General features: G+C 37.0%; 3 protein-coding genes across 3 annotated transcripts; 1 reads left to right on the plus strand and 2 right to left on the minus strand.

Moving 5' to 3' along the window:
* Positions 1 to 651: 651 nt before the first annotated feature.
* Positions 652 to 5478, minus strand: LOC139956514 (NADH dehydrogenase [ubiquinone] 1 beta subcomplex subunit 6-like). The gene is made up of 4 exons (XM_071955208.1): positions 5154 to 5478; positions 3616 to 3717; positions 2987 to 3031; positions 652 to 1622 (listed from the first exon to the last, which is right to left on the minus strand). Exons 1-4 carry the CDS (start codon positions 5412 to 5414, stop codon positions 1590 to 1592), a joined length of 441 nt encoding a protein of 146 aa, XP_071811309.1. The 5' UTR covers positions 5415 to 5478; the 3' UTR covers positions 652 to 1589.
* A 1485-nt stretch (positions 5479 to 6963) lies between these two features.
* LOC139956446 (uncharacterized) lies at positions 6964 to 9398 on the plus strand. Its single transcript, XM_071955202.1, has 2 exons — positions 6964 to 7234; positions 7923 to 9398. The coding sequence occupies exons 1-2, from the start codon at positions 7056 to 7058 to the stop codon at positions 8815 to 8817; spliced, it is 1074 nt and encodes a 357-aa protein (XP_071811303.1). The 5' UTR covers positions 6964 to 7055; the 3' UTR covers positions 8818 to 9398.
* Positions 9399 to 10076: 678 nt separating this feature from the next.
* LOC139956388 (ATP-dependent DNA helicase PIF1-like) lies at positions 10077 to 21630 on the minus strand. Its single transcript, XM_071955197.1, has 11 exons — positions 21493 to 21630; positions 18893 to 19457; positions 17947 to 18199; positions 17099 to 17241; positions 16596 to 16721; positions 16047 to 16153; positions 15281 to 15420; positions 13053 to 13159; positions 12450 to 12537; positions 11922 to 12067; positions 10077 to 10584 (listed from the first exon to the last, which is right to left on the minus strand). The coding sequence occupies exons 2-11, from the start codon at positions 19427 to 19429 to the stop codon at positions 10339 to 10341; spliced, it is 1893 nt and encodes a 630-aa protein (XP_071811298.1). The 5' UTR covers positions 19430 to 19457; positions 21493 to 21630; the 3' UTR covers positions 10077 to 10338.
* Between the last annotated feature and the right edge of the window lie 44 nt (positions 21631 to 21674).

Below are 21674 nucleotides of genomic sequence, written 5' to 3' on the forward strand. Positions count from 1 at the left end.
TCAATAGGGTAAATATAGGATACAGTATAATGTATTCTCTGATACCCATACATGAACCACGGTTGAGATAGGGTAAGGTGGGGTACAGCCCTTGGTCAATAGGATAAATATAGGATACAGTATAATGTATTCTCTGATACCCATATATGTACCACGAAATATGAAATCTTCAAAATGGTGACCTGGTGAGTCACCAAGGCCAGCGTTCCCCGTCCAAATCAAAGGGAAGAAAAAGAGAAGACAACAGAAAGCCTGTAAAAGCTTGAGTCTATAACCATCTGATGGTTCTGTTGGTGCATGATTACTTTGAGAGATGAAAAATGATCATCTATTAATTAAAGTACAAAGTGCATAGGTTGGAGGGGTAGATCATGCCTGGACTAATCTACTTGGGATGGGATGTTTATAGTACAAGTCTCCCCAACCCCAACTTAGCATAAGCCAATGAAAACCTTTGGTATCACTTCTCCTCACTTACTTCCCCTCTGACTGGAAATAATGACAAACCCCATCACCGGTGAGGTTACACCACACAATCATAATACAAAGGACTTAACTGCCTCCTTCTCTGATTAGAAAAATAAATTACACCATCGGTGAGCTAAAACTTAAGATCAACACCATACAGTCATAAATCAAAAGACTAAACTGTTAATATTTATCTCAAATATATTTATTGCAATAAAATTTGCAAACGGTATTGTCAAGTAGACAAAGCAATTCTTATTAATAATCACCAGCAAGGAGTTCAAGGTATAAACAGATGCTAGTCACATAGTCTAAGCATGATGAACAAAAGACCCCATAGGATGAACAAAGGACCCCCTAGGATAAACAAAGGACCCCATAAGATGCACAAAGGACCCCATAGGATGATCAAAGGACCCCATAAGATGAACAAAGGATCCCATAGGATGAACAAAGGACCCCATAGGATGAACAAAGGACCCCATAGGATGAACAAAGGATCCCATAGGATGAACAAAGGATCCCATAGGATGTTTTACTCCAACCTTCTTGGAATCCCATATTATGAAGTAATGACACGATATTAAATATTAACAGCAGGTCTGAATTAAAGTTATTTCACTTGATGCTTTTGATTTCCATATTTCTGGCACTCAAAACTACTGAAGGAACCAATCCATTCTATTGATTTTAAACAGAAGTGAAGGGAAGCTCAGCTATGTTGGTCAAGCTATGCCAAACAGAATTCTGATTACGTCTTCCAAATTAAGTAGTTCTAACTTCTAACTGTCATAACATTTAGTTTTAGCATGCAAGTATAACTGGGTCTAGTACAAAACAAGACTTTAAGTTGAATATTCAGCTTATTTATATAACAGCATTGTGACTTCAATCATTTCTCAATAACCAGTACAGCTTGAGATGGGATATTGGACGGCCAACTATTATAAATTATGTTTTGTGAGAGTTGATTCCTTCTCTCTTTTCTTTCCTGCTATCCTGATGATGAAGATGCTATTCTTTATCCTGCCTCTCATTATACCTCTCCCTCACTGCTGGTGATTTATTCCTCCTGGTTCTCTTGATCTAACGGTCTTTGAAGATCCAAAGATCGCCACAGATCAGTGGTGGTGACCTGCATGATCTGTTTTGGCCTAAAATACGAAAAAGATGCCAAAGTTGGTACAGATTTGTACTTTTAATGTTATTAGTATACAGATTACCAAATAATGCTGACACAGAGAATACTGAGATAATGGTTTCATTAACTTATATCTTTGTTAAGATAAAATAGCAAAATAAATGACAGCCTGAAACATCTGATTAAAAAACCACCAGTATTGGCTCAAAAATATGCCAGAAGGTTGAATACTGGTCACTCATGATCAAACATCATTAGTTTTGCTTCCAATTAATTATCTGATTTAACACCTCTCCTCACTGTCAACAATTAATTTGGAGGCTCAGAAATTCCCAGAAAGTGAATTTGAAAACTTTAAGCAGTCATAACATCAACTACGTGGTGAACTTTTTGAGGAAAACGAAGTTGCTTAATTTTGGCATCCATTGTAGTACTAATTGCTTTTGACACAGGTCATAGGATATGTACAGTATGAACATCTTTACATTCATGCTCTGAATATAAAAGGAGTACAAAAAGACAATATGAGATATTGGACAGAAAACTTTGGACAGAATATGTTACTCTAGTCTAGTCCCACAAAATTGCAACTAAGAAATGATGATAGGCAAATATTGCACAAATGAAATCATAAATTTTAGGGATTTTCTATTGGCTGGTGGGGATTGCTTAGCAAAGGTGCAGGAAACTGTAGGCATTGCTAAGTCTAAACCACATTTTCATAGCATTTTGTGAGGTAAAAGATTTGAATTTTTTAGTGATATTTTGTAAATGCATCTGGGAACAGCTGAATGTACGATGTTATCACCAATTCAGCTGAAAATGTTTGTCTCTCTCTTTATAATAATGAACTCACTTATTCAAAGTGGAAAATAATATTGCCACCTAAAAAGTTGCATTTTGATGAGTTTTTTAAAGATTTAAAAAAACAATACAATTAACAGCTAAAATTCCAAATATATCACATTTCGAAGATAGATCAGCAAGACGATTAAAACAAGAAGAAAAGCTTTACAAGAACATCTAGCACGACAGACAGCCTACTGTGATCTGGAAGAATGGAGGGTCTCATTCTGAATAAGATATTGAAATGGCTTGGTTAGAAAGATTAAAATTAGTTACAAACCAGCTGCAACTTTAAGGATGCCGATTGATAGAGAGTAGGTCAACAAGTTCAAACAACTTTAGTGATGCACTGTGGTGACCACAAGTGCTAGCTAGGGTCAGCGGCAAAATTGAGGTGTAATCGAAAGTAGTAGGAGTTTGAAAGGATTGTTAGGGACAACATTTTATTTTCTGTACCCATAATTGATGCTTAAAAAAGAGAATGAACACCAATAAGCGATCTGACGTGATTTATCATTCAACTGAACTTACCGGGAATACAGCTGACTTCTCTGTCACAATACCGTGTGGTTTAGTCTGTAAAAGGAGAAAGAGTATAAATATTCAAAATAGACACAAACTAAGGATCATATTTATTTACAGTTCATGCACAGTGTTCTGTGACATTGCTTTTTAACATGCAGTCATAAACAATTCCATCAAATTAAGATTTTATGCTACAGTAATATGACATGCTGAATAATATTATATTTCATTTTAATATAATCCCAACAAATTTGAACAATGCAATCCCAATAAAAACTTGGATGCAACATTACACGTTGGCAAACAACTTGGAGTCTAATAAATGTCTTGGAGTCTGATAAATTCATTATGAAAGTCACCCCCCCCCCCCCCAAAAAAATATATATATATATGTGAAGCTTTGAAGTACAAAGTCTGTGTCCAGAGATCTTCTTTCGGTTTAATTCTCGGCCACCTACCGTACACTGAATAACAATGACTCTAAAATGGTGAGATAGATCATGTTGAAATATGAGAGTGAATCTTTGAATATCCAAGGAGAGCAGTTTTCAAGTCTTAGACAAAACATGGATAGCTGATAGGCAGCTAACCAATATAGAGTAAAAAACTGTAGTTGAAGGAGAATAAATCCTTACTGCTACATGGTATTTCACAAAGTAGTGTGCTGTCCACGCTGGGATAACTAAAAGTACCAGGTACTTCTTCGTGTGAAGCCATCCACGAAACAGTCTTCCACCCTAAAAAGGAAAAAAGGGAAATTTGATAACTTTCTTACATATTTTCATCTTCATGCAGAGAGAAGCATTCAATGCACTTTTTAGCATATATATAGTAAAGGCTTCATAACTGACGCACCCCCGTAATTGACGCACCTTCAATTATTACTAGCAACGATACAGAAGGCCACCTAAACTTTTTGCAGTCAAGCAGAATTACATATTACATGAGTTTGAATCCATTTCAGTTATTTGCTGACCAAATTGTGGTATTTTTTTAAGCTTTTAACACCCTCCCCCTAGTTTTACACACTTTTTGGACATTTGGAAATCTTACTCCCTAAAAATAACCAAAATTACTTCAATATGATAACACAACTCTATGGGACCTGACCTGTCTAAGCTTAGAGGTTCAGAGCATAGCAAACAGCATCCAAAGTCAATGGATGTATACTTAGGCATACACTACAGTTAGCTTATCGACGCATGTGTCAATTTAGGGGAATGAAAGAACTTGACACAGCAGACATTTTGTGGTCAAATTCTTCTCAATTGTACGTTGCATAGACACAGAACAATAAATATTTTGATATCATTACATTTCTGAGGGACTAAACATATGAAAAGTGCAGGCAGTTGAGTGATTTTGATTTTATGTTGACCGACATCGTCAATCCAATCCTTAAGTGCGTCAATTATGAGCCCACCATGCTATATACTGGAACAATCACAATACAAACACTACAAATCTCAAAATTACAATTTGTTTTTAGTTGGTTCAAGAAGTTGAAAAGAAAGATACCATTCATTTGTAATTTTCTGAATTAATGTCCATACAGTGTTCATAGAAAAGTACCTTTTGGCTAAGATCATGTGTGGTATCTGTTCCCTTTCGAGGGGAATGGTGATACACACCCAACGATGATCACACAGTCAAGGGGACTGGAGTGTGAGCGGATCAGTCGTTTGGTAGTTTGGTTTTAGTGCCCAGGTTTTTTCCTGGGGCGACTTTTTCTTAAAAGTACCTTGAGTTGAGCACCGGATTAATATCTTTATATAAACTCTGAATTTGTTTTGCTACTGACAAACTATGGAGAAGATGTAACATTAAGTGTAACAAACTAAAATATACCTGCATGGTTGGAGCATATTGGATTGGTTTCTAAAACTTACTTTTTCAGCATATTTAACCATAAAGGCCTCACCTTCCCCTGTCTGAAGTTTGTACCCCAAAATAGTCTTTGCACCTGACTAAACCTCACATACAGTAGCTTGGGCCTGACCATGCTTGAGTCAAACATCTACACTATAGTACTAGGCTTAGGCTATCTACAGTATGTTTCATAGGCCTAAGCTACAGTTCAGTTGTAGGTGCTAATTCTACATCTACAGGACTCTAAGTCGTCATGAGGAATTATCTGAGGGTTAGGAAGGTAAATAACAAAATTTTCATTTACAGTGGCTACATCGAGAGGTTTGAAAGCATTTCTGATGGGGCCAAAAATCCTGTCTCCTATGGTATTCTGTGGGCGATAGTGTATCCTTGGTTCCCTGTGCTCTAAAACTTGATCAGCCAAAAATCTTCGCCTTCGTGCCCTCTCCTCCTTAATCCATCTGCTTAAAACATAGTCATCTTTCGCCCATGCTGGAACTGCTGGTTCTGCACCAGCAGCCGGTCTTAAATCCACTCTGGACAAAGAATGTTTAGGATTGGCCATAATTTCGTTGCTGGCCTTTCACAAAGTTACAGGATAGACTGACTGACTAGTGTACACACGTACGTACGTATGGAACGCCAAAAGGACCACAGTGACATGTACCACTACTAATTTGACATGTACTACTACTAATTCGAAGTGTACTACTACTAATTTGAAGTGTAATACATGTAAAATGTCGCGTACTACTACTAATTCGAAGTGTACTACATCTAAAATGTCGCATACTACTACTAATTCGAAGTGTAATAATACTAATTTGAAGTGTACTACATCTAAAATGTCGCGTACTACTACTAATTCGAAGTGTACTACATCTAAAAAGTCACGTACTACTACTAAATTGGGGAGATGGCGCTATTCACAATCTTTCCGATACCATGTCATCGAGTTGCGCATCTGCATTAAAATAATGATGAAGAAAACATTCTTCAATACTCTGTTGATTCAAATGTCTATTTTACATCTTATACCTTGAAGGTCTGTGGCAAATATAGAAAATAGCATATAGTTAGGCACAGCTGGGGAATCAAAAGCATTCTTGACATTTCAATGACGGGGAAATTGCTGCTTGTGAGTACACTTCGAATTAGTAGTAGTACGCGACATTTTAGATGTAGTACACTTCGAATTAGTAGTAGTACGCGACATTTTAGATGTAGTACACTTCGAATTAGTAGTAGTACGCGACATTTTACATGTATTACACTTCAAATTAGTAGTAGCACACTTCGAATTAGTAGTAGTACATGTCAAATTAGTAGTGGTACATGTCACTGTGATCCTTTTGGCGTTCCATATTCCGCTTGATGGACATTCATTAACCTTTAAAAATTGACCCAAATCGAATCCTGTTCAAGGCCTAGGCTCATAAGGTTACTAATTCAATCATCGAATAATAATACTTAGGCTAGTTGTTTAACTTGTTTTTATAGCCCAGGCTTAAACTTTAAAAAGGATATGTGTGAAGACTCGCGTAAAAAGAAACGTCTAATGCCGGTAATCTGACCTAGTTTCGAATGAGATGTAACAGAAGTGTAAGACACCACCATCGATCCCAGAAAATACACACACAACTTGCTACCATTGGTAATTACTATAAGACACTAGTGTACAGTCAGTACATACAGCTACGGTCAATACCCACAACACAGTGTACATACAGTAGCAAACCATACAGTGTACATAGCGATGGACATCTCAGCCTTCTCAGGTCCAGCTAAAGATAACAAGGTGTCACGTTTCATTACTGTACTGTCTGCATTTTGTAGCAACACGAACAAAACGTCACTTGCAAGCAATGGAAAGTTAACTTTTTCAGATGTCTGCAGTCTTCAATGCCTTTAACTGTTACTGACAACTTTCAAGGTTGGTTGCATGTTCAGCAGAAGGCGCCTTCCAAGTTAATTAATCAATTGATGTTCAGTGGATTGGTCAATTTTTATTTGCTTAACCTTAATACAAGTAATCCTGAATTCAGTAATGCACTTAATGAATTACAACAAAGTAAACAGATGAGAATATCATGTAACATATTTTTTCCCTCCAGCATTTATTTAATAGGCCATCGCAAAGGACATATATTTGAAATGCTTCAGTATATGCAACACAATTAGTGTTGTATTACCTACCAGTCCAATCATGTCAGAAAGTACCAATCTTTTAGTTGGGGAAGATGATGAAGTGCCGCAGAAGAGACCAAAAACTCACCAAAGTGTCCAATGCTCGGTACAAGTCAAGATAGAAAGTTTACCAGAATGTTTGCTCTTGCTGATTTTTGCAAGGCTTGAACAAGTGACTGACAAATGTTCTGTCGCAAGGTGATTATCTGTTTGATAGAATATGTACGATAATAAATTAATACAAATTTGAAAACACAATGTTGAAAAATTATTTAAAGGAAGAGTTTGGCATTTACAATTTTTATTAATTAATGTACTATATTAACTCTCTGTTTTATTGCAGCTGCAATATATGAAGAATTTATATTTTTGAGTACCAGTGTGATATGAAGAAAATGCACTGATGAGGGGCCATATACCCTGTCATAATCATTTAAAGTTAATTATGAACTGAATATTAATTAATTCTATATGGCATCGTGAACATATTTGTATAAACGAGCAAGTAACAAATATGCTGTATGGTAAGTTCGAGCATATATTTGTAAATCTGAAACTTTCAATTGCTGCTGAGTATTGTCCACCAATACTGGTAACCTAAGTGGTGTTTTTTTGTATGATTAATAAACATTACCCTAAATCTTACAAGCCATAACCCCTCCACCCTCCAAATGTGGAATGAAGAAATATTCAGGTATAGGCCATATGTATGTCAAGTGCTATCTACTAGTATGGCCATAGATATATTAAGTATTTTACTAACTTGCTGTAAAGTCTTGTGTGAATCAAAACTTTTTTTCCCTCATCTTCATGTTTTTCATAAATTTGGGGAAGTCTACATTTACCTTGTTCCTCTTTAAGAGTTTGTATTTCCTCTTCATGTTAGGACTTGCCGGTCTTGGAATCGAATTGCCAAGGATGCAGTACTGTGGAAAGACTATGCACTGCAAGAGACAAAAAGTGACTTCACAACTGTACGGACATTCATAGCAAGCGGTCTCGGCAGCTGTCTAATAGACCTCGATCTTCAAACGTTTTCTAGTCAGAGTGACTTTCTTTATAACAAGAAAGTTTGGCCATCTTTTTCAAATCTTGAGAGACTGAGGATATCTAGTATTGATCTACGTTTACTTGACTTTGAGTTGCTGCCATCTTCACTGAAGTCACTGACAATTTACACAGATGACCATGTTACTGAAAGCATTCCAGCTAGAGTTAAATGTTCTCAACCGGTCCTTCCAAACCTGGAATATCTGGAAATTGAAGACAGTCAAGATGTCTTTGCCAATGATGCTATTGAGGAACTGCATGGTCTCCACTTTTTGTTATCTAGTGAGCACCTTCACACTGTGATCCTGAAACTAATGCATTATTTTTTCAGCCTGGAAAGCCTCTCCAAGATATCAAAGCAACTGAAGAATGCCAGACATATTTGTCTGCATTCCAACGCTATTTGTGACCAACGATTTAAAGCGTTTGTATCTCAACTAGAGAATGTTCAGATCTTAAATCTACAGTTTTCTGAGATTGAAGCAGATATGGAAACATTAATAGTACCAAGCATAAGCAATCTAAAGACACTGCAGGAAATTTATCTATCCATGTTTTGGGAATTAAGACCAGATCATGTTAAAACTATGGTGAAATCTTTGCCGGAATTAAGACGGATCAATGTTTATCGCTGTAGGTGGATCAAGGAGGTCCATTTAAATGAAATTGAGAAGATGAGAGAGGGATTGAAATGTGAATTCCCCAGGTACATGCGACTGAGTTTATTTTAATTTATTGACCAACAGCCTTCGTCACATGATAATCCCAGACATGAGAGCTGGATGAAACACCATCAGCTGGTTAGGTTTGACAAATACATGAGCAAATAAAATATCTTGCTTGGTTCCTTACAATATTTATAGCTACAGCAGAGGATTAACCTCAGAATCTTTGACTTTCCAAGGCAAAATAAAACATCTAAGCTGTGAGCAATAGCCAGGAGGTAACTTTTATTTTGACTTACACAGAGAGAACAGAATCTAATTCAATATAGGCTGAATCGTATTATGAATACATACACTTTGTTTATTTGAACTTCACCCTGTTTGCTTCAAGGTTGTAACTGTAGAGTGTGGTACCAATGGCAACTCTTTCTTTGTCATTGGCTAAAATGTCAAAACAAACTTTGAAAACCAGGTATTCTTTGTTGTGAAAACTTGTATTGCTTTCTAAAATATGGTAATGTACAATGTTTGTGCTACTAAAATAACTTAAAAATGATCTTTGAAACATGATACAACCTTAAACTTGATACAGTTCTAATGAAACATTTGCAACACTTTACAAGCATTTCCTTTTGGCTCTGAAGACTCTAACAAATGACTTCAGTGATTATGATTTGTATCTTACTAATCAATCCTTGGCTAATAGCACATAAAAGCTACTTGTGGAATTAATACAAACATATTAAACCTGCTTTCATTGAGAGGAGATATTGACATTGCTTAGCAATTTTATTAAACGATGACAAAATCAATTATCCACCTAATTTAATGTAACAAAAATGTTTAAAAAAATGAAGTAAGTGCATTAGGCAGTTCAATATATCACTACATAATTAAAGGGAGATAAAAAAAACTCAGATAAACATGTTGCTGATTGTGATAGGATTAAAGTTCCATTTCCAAAATTTGGTGACCAATAGATGTCCATTCTGTTAGATGAAACTTTCCAAGACACATTTAGGCAGATTTAATTTGTATTGATCTGCCAGTTTTTGTTATTTTATTTTGTTTATGTCATTTAGTCTTTTGCTATTTGAATATATAGGAATACTCCTTGTTAGTGCTATAAAGTGCACTAGATATAACACAAGTGTCATGAACTACTAATCAAACTGTAAGCAATTCAAAACAGTTGCTGTCAAATGTTGGTCATTCTCAAATACTTTTTTATTTCTCATTTATTTCTCATTCTCAAATAATTTTTAAAGGTTATTTGATATTTTGATATTTTTTTATTTTAACTTTATTTTAAGAGGGTAGCAGGGTTAACGTGGTCGCAGGTTATACAGTTTTGAACTGCATGTATCTCAGTTTTTGAATAATCAAATCAGGGAAAATACTTTTTGTAATTCATTACAGGAGATAAGCACACACTTATGAATTTAATCTTTTGCGAGATAACCAGACCCAGCCTTACAAATGGCTGAATATTATGCTGATATGGTGATGAATATACTTTAAAGCAATATTCTTTTTGGATGGACTTCTTCTTTTGGTTCTGTTTAAAGCTGTGTAAAGTATCCTCTGCTACTGTAGAGGCCTCTGGTTTTCCTGATCTCCAAAATATTCTCCAAGGTATGCCTGGTTTACCATCTGCTGTTTTCTCATGCCTCTGTAGAATTTCAAAACCCTAGGATGAGCTCGGACACAACTACTCTCAAAGTCCAGAACCCTCAATCCCTCTAGACTCCTTGCCCTGGACAGAGCGACATAAGCCTGTCCACATTCAAATACTTTAGAGAGGGAGATTTCTACACAGTCCAGTGACATACCCTGAATGGAAAACAGAAAAATAAAATAAAAGACATATCATACTTAATTGACCGTGACAGTAAACTCAGGTCAAACTTTAAAAGCTTCTCCTGACAAGGTCTGTGGGGTTCCTGGGAAGAATATGATTTATACCAACAAAGTAACATAAACAATGAACAAGCTGAAGAACAAAGCATCACCATAGTAACCGTAAAGTTTAAGCAATTGTCACAAGCTGATTGATGACTTTTTCTGCATTGAAATGACAAGTTGGTGAGTGAAGGGGTAAGGAAGGCGGCAGCCTCAATGCCTGGGTCCAGAAAATATGGACAGGAACTGGGAAAATATGGGATAAAAAAAAGTATCCTAATTTTCATTATACACTCTAGGAATAATGATGAGTTCAACAGACAATTCTCTTAGGGCGCTCAACCTGGCTCTCACAGCACCTGGAAAATTTATCACATATGAGGGCTTACAAGATTCAACACACAAATACAGTGCACAAGATTCAACACATAATACAGCCTGAGCCTACAAGATTCAACACGTAATACAGCTTACAAGATTCAACACATAATACAGCTTACAAGATTCAACACATCATACAGCTTACAAGATTCAACACATTATATAGCTAACTAGATTCAACACATTATACAGCTAACTAGATTCAACACATAATACAGCTTACAAGATTCAACACATCATACAGCTTACAAGATTCAACACATACTACAGCTTACAAGATTCAACACATAATACAGGTTATACAGCTTACATATTCAACACATACTACAGTTTACAAGATTCAACACATACTACAGCTTACAAGATTCAACACATAATACAGCATGCAAGATTCAACACATCATACAGCTTACAAGATTCAACACAATACAGCTTACAAGATTCAACACATAACAGCTTACAAGATTCAACATATAATTCAGCTTACAAGATTCAACATATAATTCAGCTTACAAGATTCAACACATAATACAGCATGCAAGATTCAACACATCATACAGCTTACAAGATTCAACACATCATACAGCTTACAAGATTCAACACATCATACAGCTTACAAGATTCAACACAATACAGCTTACAAGATTCAACATATCATACAGCTTACAAATTCAACACATAACACAGCTTACAAGATTCAACACATAACACAGCCTACAAGATACCTTCATGATGTTATAATACAACAAAGTAAAGTGTTCTGTCAATTAATCAGTCTGACCATGTCCGATGATGAGAATACTTAATTATTATTAAAAAAAGAACAGCAAATGCACCAAGCAGCTTGATATAATTTATAAGTTGAGAATTAACTGCCAACAACTGACCTGACTTTTATGAATAGACATTGACCAAGCTAGCTTTAAAGGTAGCTGACGTCTAGTTAGAAGGACACCAGCCATGGCCTTAACGGTCCATCGTTCTGGTCTAATGGTCTCCTCTCTTCCACATAGTAACTTTACAACTGGGTAACCTACAAGGTAGAATACAACATGATAAATGTTGAAAGGTTTGGTACTGAGATAGCTGGGAATTAAAAATTTAACAGTTCTAAGTTCTAACTGAAGCAAAGTGATACAAAAAGATGCATAATTTGATGAGATGATACCACATTCAGTGAGGAATCACCTTTACTCAGTTTATGTTACCATGGTAATGTGTGAACATCAAAATGGTCACAAACTACTAATGAAATAGACATACCAACACTGTTAAAAATGATTTATAGTTTGGTTAAAGTGTTTTTTTAACTACGTATGTTACCGGTTGAAATCAGCCATGTTTTCTTATTCACTGTTTAGTCCCTTTTTACATTGAACAAAGTATGAACAATTATCCCTAGCTTTGTTTCTTACCTCGTGGCCCTGCTTCAAACCCTTTCACTACACCTCTAGCACCATTCACCAAACCTCGATTCACATCTATATTTTTGGTCAGCATAACCTAGGGTAAAAACAGAAACATTTTTATATAATTTCAATTACTTTAGTTTACTCAAAGATCCTTACAATGAATGATCTGGAGCACATGGACTGGACCACAATATGCACTCACTGAGTGTAGCTTATGCTAGAATAACAGAGAGTGGAATAAATCACAGAAAAGTGTAACTGAAGTCACTCCTTCCTTACAACTGTAATGGAATGTGAACAGGTTCATCAAACTTGTACTGTATGTCTTTGGCAAACTGAATGTATATAATTTTGCTTAATCAAAAACGTAACAAAGAGCCAATTTATTCAACTTAAATTTCAAGATAAATTCTGCAAACTTCTTGGAAACCGTTTTTTTTAACCCTTTTAACAACTTTCCCTGTCAACTGTTTCTCAATAAAGCAAATGATGAATGATCAACACAAGAAAGCAAGCTTACAACTCTATCTCAGAGAAGGTTCTTTGCCACATTGAAAAGGGTGTTGATGGAGAACTGATCTCTTGTAACAATAGTCAGTTGCTTACCTGCGCACCAATCTTGAGTTCTATTTTTTGTCCTACGGGACACTGGCTGTCCAAATGTCGACGAAGCTGAGGATCACTGTCCTGCGATTCAAACAACCTGGACTCGGCTGAAGTAATAAATCATTTTAAATAAGAATCTAAACTTAAATCACTGGTGTCCATGAAAATTTATTATTATTTTTATTAGTCCTTATTATTTACTATTAGATAACAGTGTGAAAATGGTAAATTAAACTTTCATGAAATTGATACAAAACTTGCCAAGAAATTCATGTTTTTGTCCAATAGGGCAGTTTATTTCAAGTTAATAATTTATGATTCGACATCTTGTGAATTTCAAAATATGCTGATAATACAAAACAGAAGAAATAACATCATAACAGGGCCTGAGGGTGACATATCAAACCACCACAGTTGTGCTCAGTGAGCAAGATCCAGGCCAGGAATTCAAATACATTCAAAGAACAACCAATTACGTTATCAAGGCCTCACTCTTGAGTGATGGATGTGATTCCAGCTCTGAACATAGATAGAACAGCCAGGTACATTGTCTGAGGTCAGGTCTGACTATTGGTAAACTAGAACAGCCAGGTACATTACCTTAGGTCAGTTCTGACTATTGGTAAACTAGAACAGCCAGGTACATTATCTGAGGTCAGGTCTGACTATTGGTAAACTAGAACAGCCAGGTACATTATCTGAGGTCAGGTCTGACTATTGGTATACTAGAACAGCCAGGTACATTATCTGAGGTCTGGTCTGACTATTGGTAAACTAGAACAGCCAGGTACATTACCTTAGGTCAGTTCTGACTATTGGTAAACTAGAACAGACAGGTACATTATCTGTGGTCAGGTCTGACTATTGGTAAACTAGAACAGCCAGGTACATTATCTGAGGTCAGGTCTGACTATTGGTAAACTAGAACAGCCAGGTACATTATCTGAGGTCAGGTCTGACTACTGGTACACTAGAACAGCCAGGTACATTATCTGAGGTCAGGTCTGACTATTGGTAAACTAGAACAGCCAGGTACATTATCTGAGGTCAGGTCTGACTATTGGTAAACTAGAACAGCCAGGTACATTATCTGTGGTCAGGGCTGACTATTGGTAAACTAGAACAGCCAGGTACATTATCTGAGGTCAGGGCTGACTATTGGTAAACTAGAACAGCCAGGTACATTATATGAGGTCTGGTTTGGCTATTGGTACACTAGAACAGCCAGGTACATTACCTTAGGTCAGGTCTGACTATTGGTAAACTAGAACAGCCAGGTACATTATCTGAGGTCAGGTCTGACTATTGGTAAACTAGAACAGACAGGTACATTATCCGAGGTCAGGTCTGACCATTGGAACACTAGAACAGCCAGGTACATTATCCGAGGTCAGGTCTGACTATTGGTAAACTAGAACAGCCAGGTACATTATCTGAGGTCTGGTCTGACTATTGGTAAACTAGAACAGCCAGGTGCATTGTCTGAGGTCTGGTCTGACTATTGGTAAACTAGAACAGCCAGGTACATTGTCTGTGGTCAGGGCTGACTATTGGTAAACTAGAACAGCCAGGTACATTATCTGAGGTCAGGTCTGACTATTGGTAAACTAGAACAGCCAGGTACATTATCCGAGGTCAGGTCTGACTATTGGTAAACTAGAACAGCCAGGTACATTACCTTAGGTCAGTTCTGACTATTGGTATACTAGAACAGCCAGGTACATTATCCGAGGTCTGGTCTGACTATTGGTAAACTAGAACAGCCAGGTACATTACCTTAGGTCAGGTCTGACTATTGGTAAACTAGAACAGCCAGGTACATTATCTGAGGTCAGGTCTGACTACTGGTAAACTAGAACAGCCAGGTACATTATCTGTGGTCAGGTCTGACTATTGGTAAACTAGAACAGCCAGGTACATTATCTGAGGTCAGGTCTGACTATTGGTAAACTAGAACAGCCAGGTACATTATCTGAGGTCAGGTCTGACTACTGGTAAACTAGAACAGCCAGGTACATTATCTGTGGTCAGGTCTGACTATTGGTAAACTAGAACAGCCAGGTACATTGTCTGAGGTCAGGTCTGACTATTGGTAAACTAGAACAGCCAGGTACATTATCTGTGGTCAGGTCTGACTATTGGTAAACTAGAACAGCCAGGTACATTATCTGTGGTCAGGTCTGACTATTGGTAAACTAGAACAGACAGGTACATAATCTAGGCCTTACTTGTGAGTTTCTCCAGGTGTATTCTATTCAGTTGTTCCACATCCTCTTTGTGAGTACAGAGTCTGGTCGCCTCCACTCCATTCTTCTCAACCACTTGTTTAAATGTTGACATCAGTCTCGTTGATACCTCTTTTGAGCAACTTTGAGAATTAAACAGAAAATAAAATAAAACATTTGTTAACAAGTGAACTTTGCTTTGAGACCATCGGTCACTCTTACGATTCTGAGACCATCAGGCACTCTAATACTTTTGAGGCCATTGGTCACTCTATGATTCTGAGGCCATCAGTCACTCTAATGATTCTGAGACCATCCGTCACTCTATGATTCTGAGACCATTGGTCACTCTAATGATTCTGAGACCATCGGTCACTCTATGATTCTGAGACTATCAGGCACTCTTATGATTCTGAGACCATCAGTCACTGTAATGATTATGAGACCATTGTTCACTCTAATAATTTGAGACCATTGTTCACTCTAATAATTTTGAGGCCATTGGTCACTCTATGATTCTGAGACCATCAGTCACTCTAATGATTCTGGGACCATCGGTCACTCTAATGATTCTGAGACCATTGGTCACTCTAATGATTCTGGGACCATCCGTCACTCTATGATTCTGAGACCATTGGTCACTCTAATGATTCTGAGACCATCGGTCACTCTAATGATTCTGAGACCATCAGTCTCTCTCATGATTCTCATGAATGTGGAGATGTAACATACCTGCCCACCCAGACATGAATGTGGAGATTTAATTTACCTGCCGACCCGGATTTGTTGAAGAATATTGATGAATACTGGATCATTCTGTCGACGAACGGTCCTTAGCTCGTAGTTTACTTCAATGCATCGCTGCCAAGCAGGAGACTGTTAAAACAGAATAACATGATACATGTATTCCATTCATTTGGATATCTTTATGTAACTAATGGGCAACTTTACCAAAATAAACATCAGCCCACTGACATTAACAAAGTTTTCCTTCCCCACATACATTTTCAAAGTTTCATGACAAGAGCAAAGATTGCCCAGAACATTCCCTTGTAATGAACCTTCAAAATCTTTAGTGTTTTATTCAGTTGTTTACCTGTCATATAACTGATAATGTTGTATTATAAAGGCACTGTGTACACCTATGAGTATTAACAGGATTACAGGGTACTGTATGTCAGGGTATGTCACATGAACAAAGAGATGAATGTATGTACATTTCCATTCAATGGAAGATTTTAACAAAAGAACATGGAACCTGATGAGAACTTGTGAAGCTCTTACTACTCCAAAAAAGAACTTGTTAAACTCTCACTACCTCAAAACAGAAGTTTCTTTTCTCTCCTGTTTTAACCACCGGTGGTAACTGAAGGAAGTCTCCACAAAGAATGACCTGGATTCCACCAAACGGTTCCTGGTTATTGCGAACAATCCTAGCCACTGTCTGGATGAAAAGAAACAGCAAAAACTAGAACGGTTATCATTCATGGCTTCCATACTGCCCTGTATAAATACCACATTTCTGTGTGTATATTGATCTTCACAGATTTAAACACTGGCTGCTGTTAACACTTGTTACCCGATAATAATGAATAAGAGAATGAAGCTCTTCAAATAAACTATTTTCATTCTACTGTTGGGTGATTGCAACAAATCTCACAACCAGAGATAAATAAAAAAAGATTCAAAATCAAATTAAATTGAACCAAACTCTGTTTTTCTCATCCAATATTGACCAATACTTTCAACAATTAACATTGATGGTTATTTAACGAATAGTATGACATCATGATAAATGAAAGACAATGGAGTCATAATTACCTCAAGCTTTGTAAAGAATTCTCCATCAACCATTGAGATCTCGTCCACAATCAGATGCTTACATTTTCTCCAGGTTTTCTTTCTGGCTTGTCTGGAGGCCAGTTCAATGCACTGTTTTAATGGTTGACTGCCAGTGCCAATACCTTTCAATACAGAAACAGAATTATTTCAGTTTAGCAAAGTCTAAATTAAGCCTAAGCAGCAAAGAAATGATGATTACTTTCAAATCTTAGGGCTTTACCGACTCAATGAAAGGCTTTCTGAAATTGCTATAGTACAAAGATGGCACAATATGCAGTGTCGCACCTCGCTAATTATGTCTGACTGTCAGAGGTTTATCTACCATTGCATTATAATAGTAATAAAATCATGATACCTGAGTTGACTTCCATGTTATCAGAATGTTTTAATGACAGTTGTGACAGGATGAACCTCCATCATACATCTTACAACTGATATATTGTTGCCATTTCTTTTAAAGTCTTGATTCAATAGACTAGTGTTTATTACCATTGGGTACATGTACCCTTTGTGGATGCAGTGTTCCATAGGGTTTGAAATAGTAGGCACAGTCCATAAATTCCCTGACAGAGTACATCCAATAGCATTCATCCACAGCATGTAAAAGATTTTCTCAATTACCAAGGGATGAGAGTTGTAGAAGGGATTAGGAAAAACTATGTAGACTAAGTAAGTAACCTACTGGTAAGCAAGTATCTATCTTGATTCGCTTTAATAACATTATCTCCTATAGAAACAGAGATATTCGTCATTAATTAGTAAAGTTCTTCCTTCAAACTAAGGTATAGCATTTCTTCAATAAAGATTACAAGTTTAAATCTTGTTACCTGCAAATTGATGTAGGGTTGTTCCACCTATGTGACAGGCAGCTACCCCGGTGCTAGCCGTAGCAAATGTCGAGTCAGGTGGAAGAGCACCGATGATCTTCTTCATCAGGAAAGACTTCCCTGTACCTGCGCTGCCAGTAAAGAAAACATTCTTCCCCGAAAGCACAGCATTGAGCACACACTTCTGTTCTTTGGAGAGTTGACATGGAGCTTGCATGGTAATATGAGCTTTCTTTTTGGGCAACATATCCTCCTAAAAATTGAGAGAGAGTGTGTCGTGAAAGTTGATATAAGAAAAATATTATATATTACCAGTAGAAATGTAAATATAGAAATGTTCTATGTTATGTTAGATTTTTCTTCCTTTGTATAATTCATTTAGATGACATTAGCTATTGAAGGTAACACATAAACCATAATTTCAAAACATTGTTCTTCAGTTGTGTGGTAGTACTGTTAGTAAAGATTGTTTCACTTCATCTAATATCCAGTGTTATTGGTTAATTCACACTACTGTACAGTAGTTGTATCATAACTTTGATACTAACCAGGAATGACGTGCTTATACAGATACTGTAGGTATTATTGTATTAAATTCATTTCTTTCAACTGGACACAGCATATAAAGATTCACAATGTGCAGGTCATGTACTTTAACTTCATTCAATGTATTTTTTTATCAGAGTTGAATAATAGTTTCATGCAAAACATATTTTCACTCACAAGTTCACAACAACAGCAATATATTTTGCCAGAAAAGGCACATTCTACTAAGACCAGCAGACACACCTTGGAAGACAAGCCCCTACCGTATTTGTAGCAAGGCATTCATCACCTTGAAATGCATTCGTGATTACTTAAGCACACAATATCAAACATGTCTGGTTCAATTCTCTTGTTGACATTGACATCCAGAACGGTAATTGAAATATGTCAAGATACTTACAATGCTCTCACATTCATTTGTAATGGAGCGGATTCTTTTCAGCGGTTTCCTTTTTCCGGCACCAGGAGTCGTGCTGCTTCCGTTGTTTTCCTCTCTCTTGGCTCTGGCAGTGTTCACAGTTGTAACATCTTTGGCATTCAATGGACTAATTTCATCAAACTTCCTCGGCAGTTGAGACATCAGCCTAACTCTTTCACTGATTGGCTTCTTGAGTTTACCACAATCTAATTTTACGTACATACATTTGAGAAAGTTGATTAACTTATGCGGTGGACAGTTGGATATCATGAGCTGTAACCTGTGCTGGGGAAATTTCAGACAGGCTTTGCCTTCCATAGCGAAACGTTTGAAAACCGATACTTTATCTAAAGAAATGGTTTGTAGAAACTTTCCAGCGGAAACTTTAAGTAAAATATCCCTGAATTCATTTCTTCCCAAAATGAGCGTTGCTCCCTTATGTACTGTTCTCTTCAAAGATTCACCACTGGCACCAAGCTTCTCAATTGCCAAACAACAGATGAGTTCATTTGTTTCCATGGTGATCAATAACTACAGTAGGACGGACCTGTTTGGAGAGATGTTGAACGGTAAGCCTAATATGTGATTTCCACAATGGTCAGTTTATTACACAAGCAAAAACTCATCCTTATTTGGTCAATGATCAGGATAACAGCTCTGACCTTTAGATGTCAGTTTAGGACTGCAGCCTGGAGTAATTTATTCAGTCTCGCAGTGCAAAATACTATGCAAAATGTGCAAACTGCTATACAAGTGGACAGATGTAAACACTAGAGCAGTTTGTTGTACACAAGAACCAGAGCATTGTGTAAGGGAATTGTGAGAGTGTTCAATAAATGCTTTAAAAAATGTGAGCACTAAATTATTCCCTGGCCTGATCCATTTAGAATCTACACTTATTCACTTAAAGGGTGTGAAGACTCGCGCAAAAAGAAATGTCTAATGCCGGTAATCTGACCTAGTTTCGAATGAGGTGTACAGAAGTGTTAGACACCACCACCGATCCCAGAAAATATGCACACAGCTTGCTACCTTCAGTAATTAGACACTAGTGTACAGTAAGTACATACAGCTGCGGTCAATACCCACAGCAGTGTACAAATGGTACAGCGATGGACATCTCAGGTCCAGCTAGCCTAAAAATAACAAGGTATCGTTTCAATCATTACTGTCTGCATTTTGTAGCGACAAGCAGAAAACTTCACTTGCAAGCAACGGAAAGTTAACTTTATCAGAGCGCGGCACGCGGTTTGGGGCGAGTCTTCACTTCATTGAAAGTGCCCAAACTACTGCAGGGCTTCATCTCTGTAACATACATTGTGTGCAAGTTCAAACACCACCACAGCTATTTAATCCACAAACAGAAGTAATACTGGTCCAAAATTTTAAGAAGAAAATGTAAAGGTAATATTAGTGGACATAATCAAAATATAGTATATTTTCTGTGCTGTGAGCCTAAGGGTCTTTCTGACTTTCTTGACTGTATTACTGACCTATAAAACATGTATGGATAGGCTAGACTCAGTCACAATGTCTACAGTCTAGGCCTCAGGAGGCCTAGCTGTACAACTTCCAAATTCTAGCCACACCATAGGGTATATAAAGTAGGGTTTCATAGGCAAATGTTGCGGTTAGTCTTTAACATGACATACTTACTTGCGGGACAAACTAAAACGAATGACAGCGAATGAACGAATGACAATTGACTTAGTACAGGGTCAATTATCATTTGTGAATGACAGCGAATGACAGCGAATGACAACAACTTGGACAACGAATGACAACGAAGGACAGTGTTGAAAAGTGCTAGAATGATAAACGGAGTGGAGTAAATGCGGTTATTGGTTTTCTGCGCAACAATGATTTGAGGAAAATCGCATCACATGTTTGCAGGGTTTTGGTGTAATTTACGGATAGAAACCACAGGGAAAGTTTTTGTGTGAGATTGCGCTTGCGTGCTGTGCCCTTTACCTCTGTAGATTTATACAGAAAGATAACTGAAGCCATTTCAAGATTATGGTATTGTTAGTTTCTAACAATTAATATCGGAAAAGTGACGTTAAATTTACTTTAAAATCAGACAATTTAAAATCAGACTTACAATTTCGCTTACTATAAGGTGCGTTTTTATCTTGTCCGTACTTTACTAGATCTAGATACCCACGAAGTATGAACTGTGATATCCGGTTGAAGCAAATGTCTGTGCTGTCATTACTGTCATTCGTTTTAGTCAACGCAATTTTTTAGTGTGTACAACATATTGTCATTTGTTATGTGTAACCCAATTGTCATTCGTTTTAGTAACACCCTTACTTGCTGAGTTACGAAAAAGAGTAGTGAGAGTTATATTTAGCTAGTCGCTCGCAACGTCTGCCTCACAATAACTATACTTCAAATAGTTACTGTGTGACGTGCGTTGAGTGCAGACACTAATCTATAGCACTGTGAGTACAGACACTAATCTATAGCCTACATCATGTATTCGTTGTTCATTCGTTTCGGTCTTACTCTTACTGACTCTATTCTTAGTCGTTGGCGATGTTGATTTAACCGGCCTGGCAGGTTTTTTATGGAATTCATACCTTTGGGTTTGTCAGAAATAATACGATGACTGCTACAGAGTAATATGTTTGGCTTCTTCTTTTCTGCTGATCTGGTCGGAGACAAGAACCATGTACAATATGTGCTTTGTTGTCAATAACTGTTTTGCTGTAACGCATGTTTTACATGTTTAAATATCTCCGCGGCAATTAACATATACCTA

The sequence above is a fragment of the Apostichopus japonicus genome, chromosome 2 (assembly GCF_037975245.1).
Source record: "Apostichopus japonicus isolate 1M-3 chromosome 2, ASM3797524v1, whole genome shotgun sequence".
Lineage (NCBI taxonomy): Eukaryota > Metazoa > Echinodermata > Holothuroidea > Aspidochirotida > Stichopodidae > Apostichopus > Apostichopus japonicus.

Excerpts from the sequence above, each read along its gene's own strand:
- LOC139956514 (XM_071955208.1), bottom strand. The coding sequence starts at position 5,414 with ATGGCCAATCCTAAACATTCTTTGTCCAGAGTGGATTTAAGACCGGCT. Across the intron at positions 3,718-5,153 it reads AACCTCTCGATGTAGCCACT|GGTGGAAGACTGTTTCGTGG; the intron begins GTAAATGAAAAT and ends TTTCCTTTTTAG. Across the intron at positions 3,032-3,615 it reads TTGTGAAATACCATGTAGCA|ACTAAACCACACGGTATTGT; the intron begins GTAAGGATTTAT and ends CTCCTTTTACAG.
- LOC139956446 (XM_071955202.1), top strand. The coding sequence starts at position 7,056 with ATGTCAGAAAGTACCAATCTTTTAGTTGGGGAAGATGATGAAGTGCCG. Across the intron at positions 7,235-7,922 it reads GACAAATGTTCTGTCGCAAG|GACTTGCCGGTCTTGGAATC; the intron begins GTGATTATCTGT and ends TCTTCATGTTAG.
- LOC139956388 (XM_071955197.1), bottom strand. The coding sequence starts at position 19,429 with ATGGAAACAAATGAACTCATCTGTTGTTTGGCAATTGAGAAGCTTGGT. Across the intron at positions 17,242-17,946 it reads AACCCTACATCAATTTGCAG|GTATTGGCACTGGCAGTCAA; the intron begins GTAACAAGATTT and ends CTGTATTGAAAG. Across the intron at positions 15,421-16,046 it reads CAACAAATCCGGGTCGGCAG|TTGCTCAAAAGAGGTATCAA; the intron begins GTAAATTAAATC and ends TAATTCTCAAAG.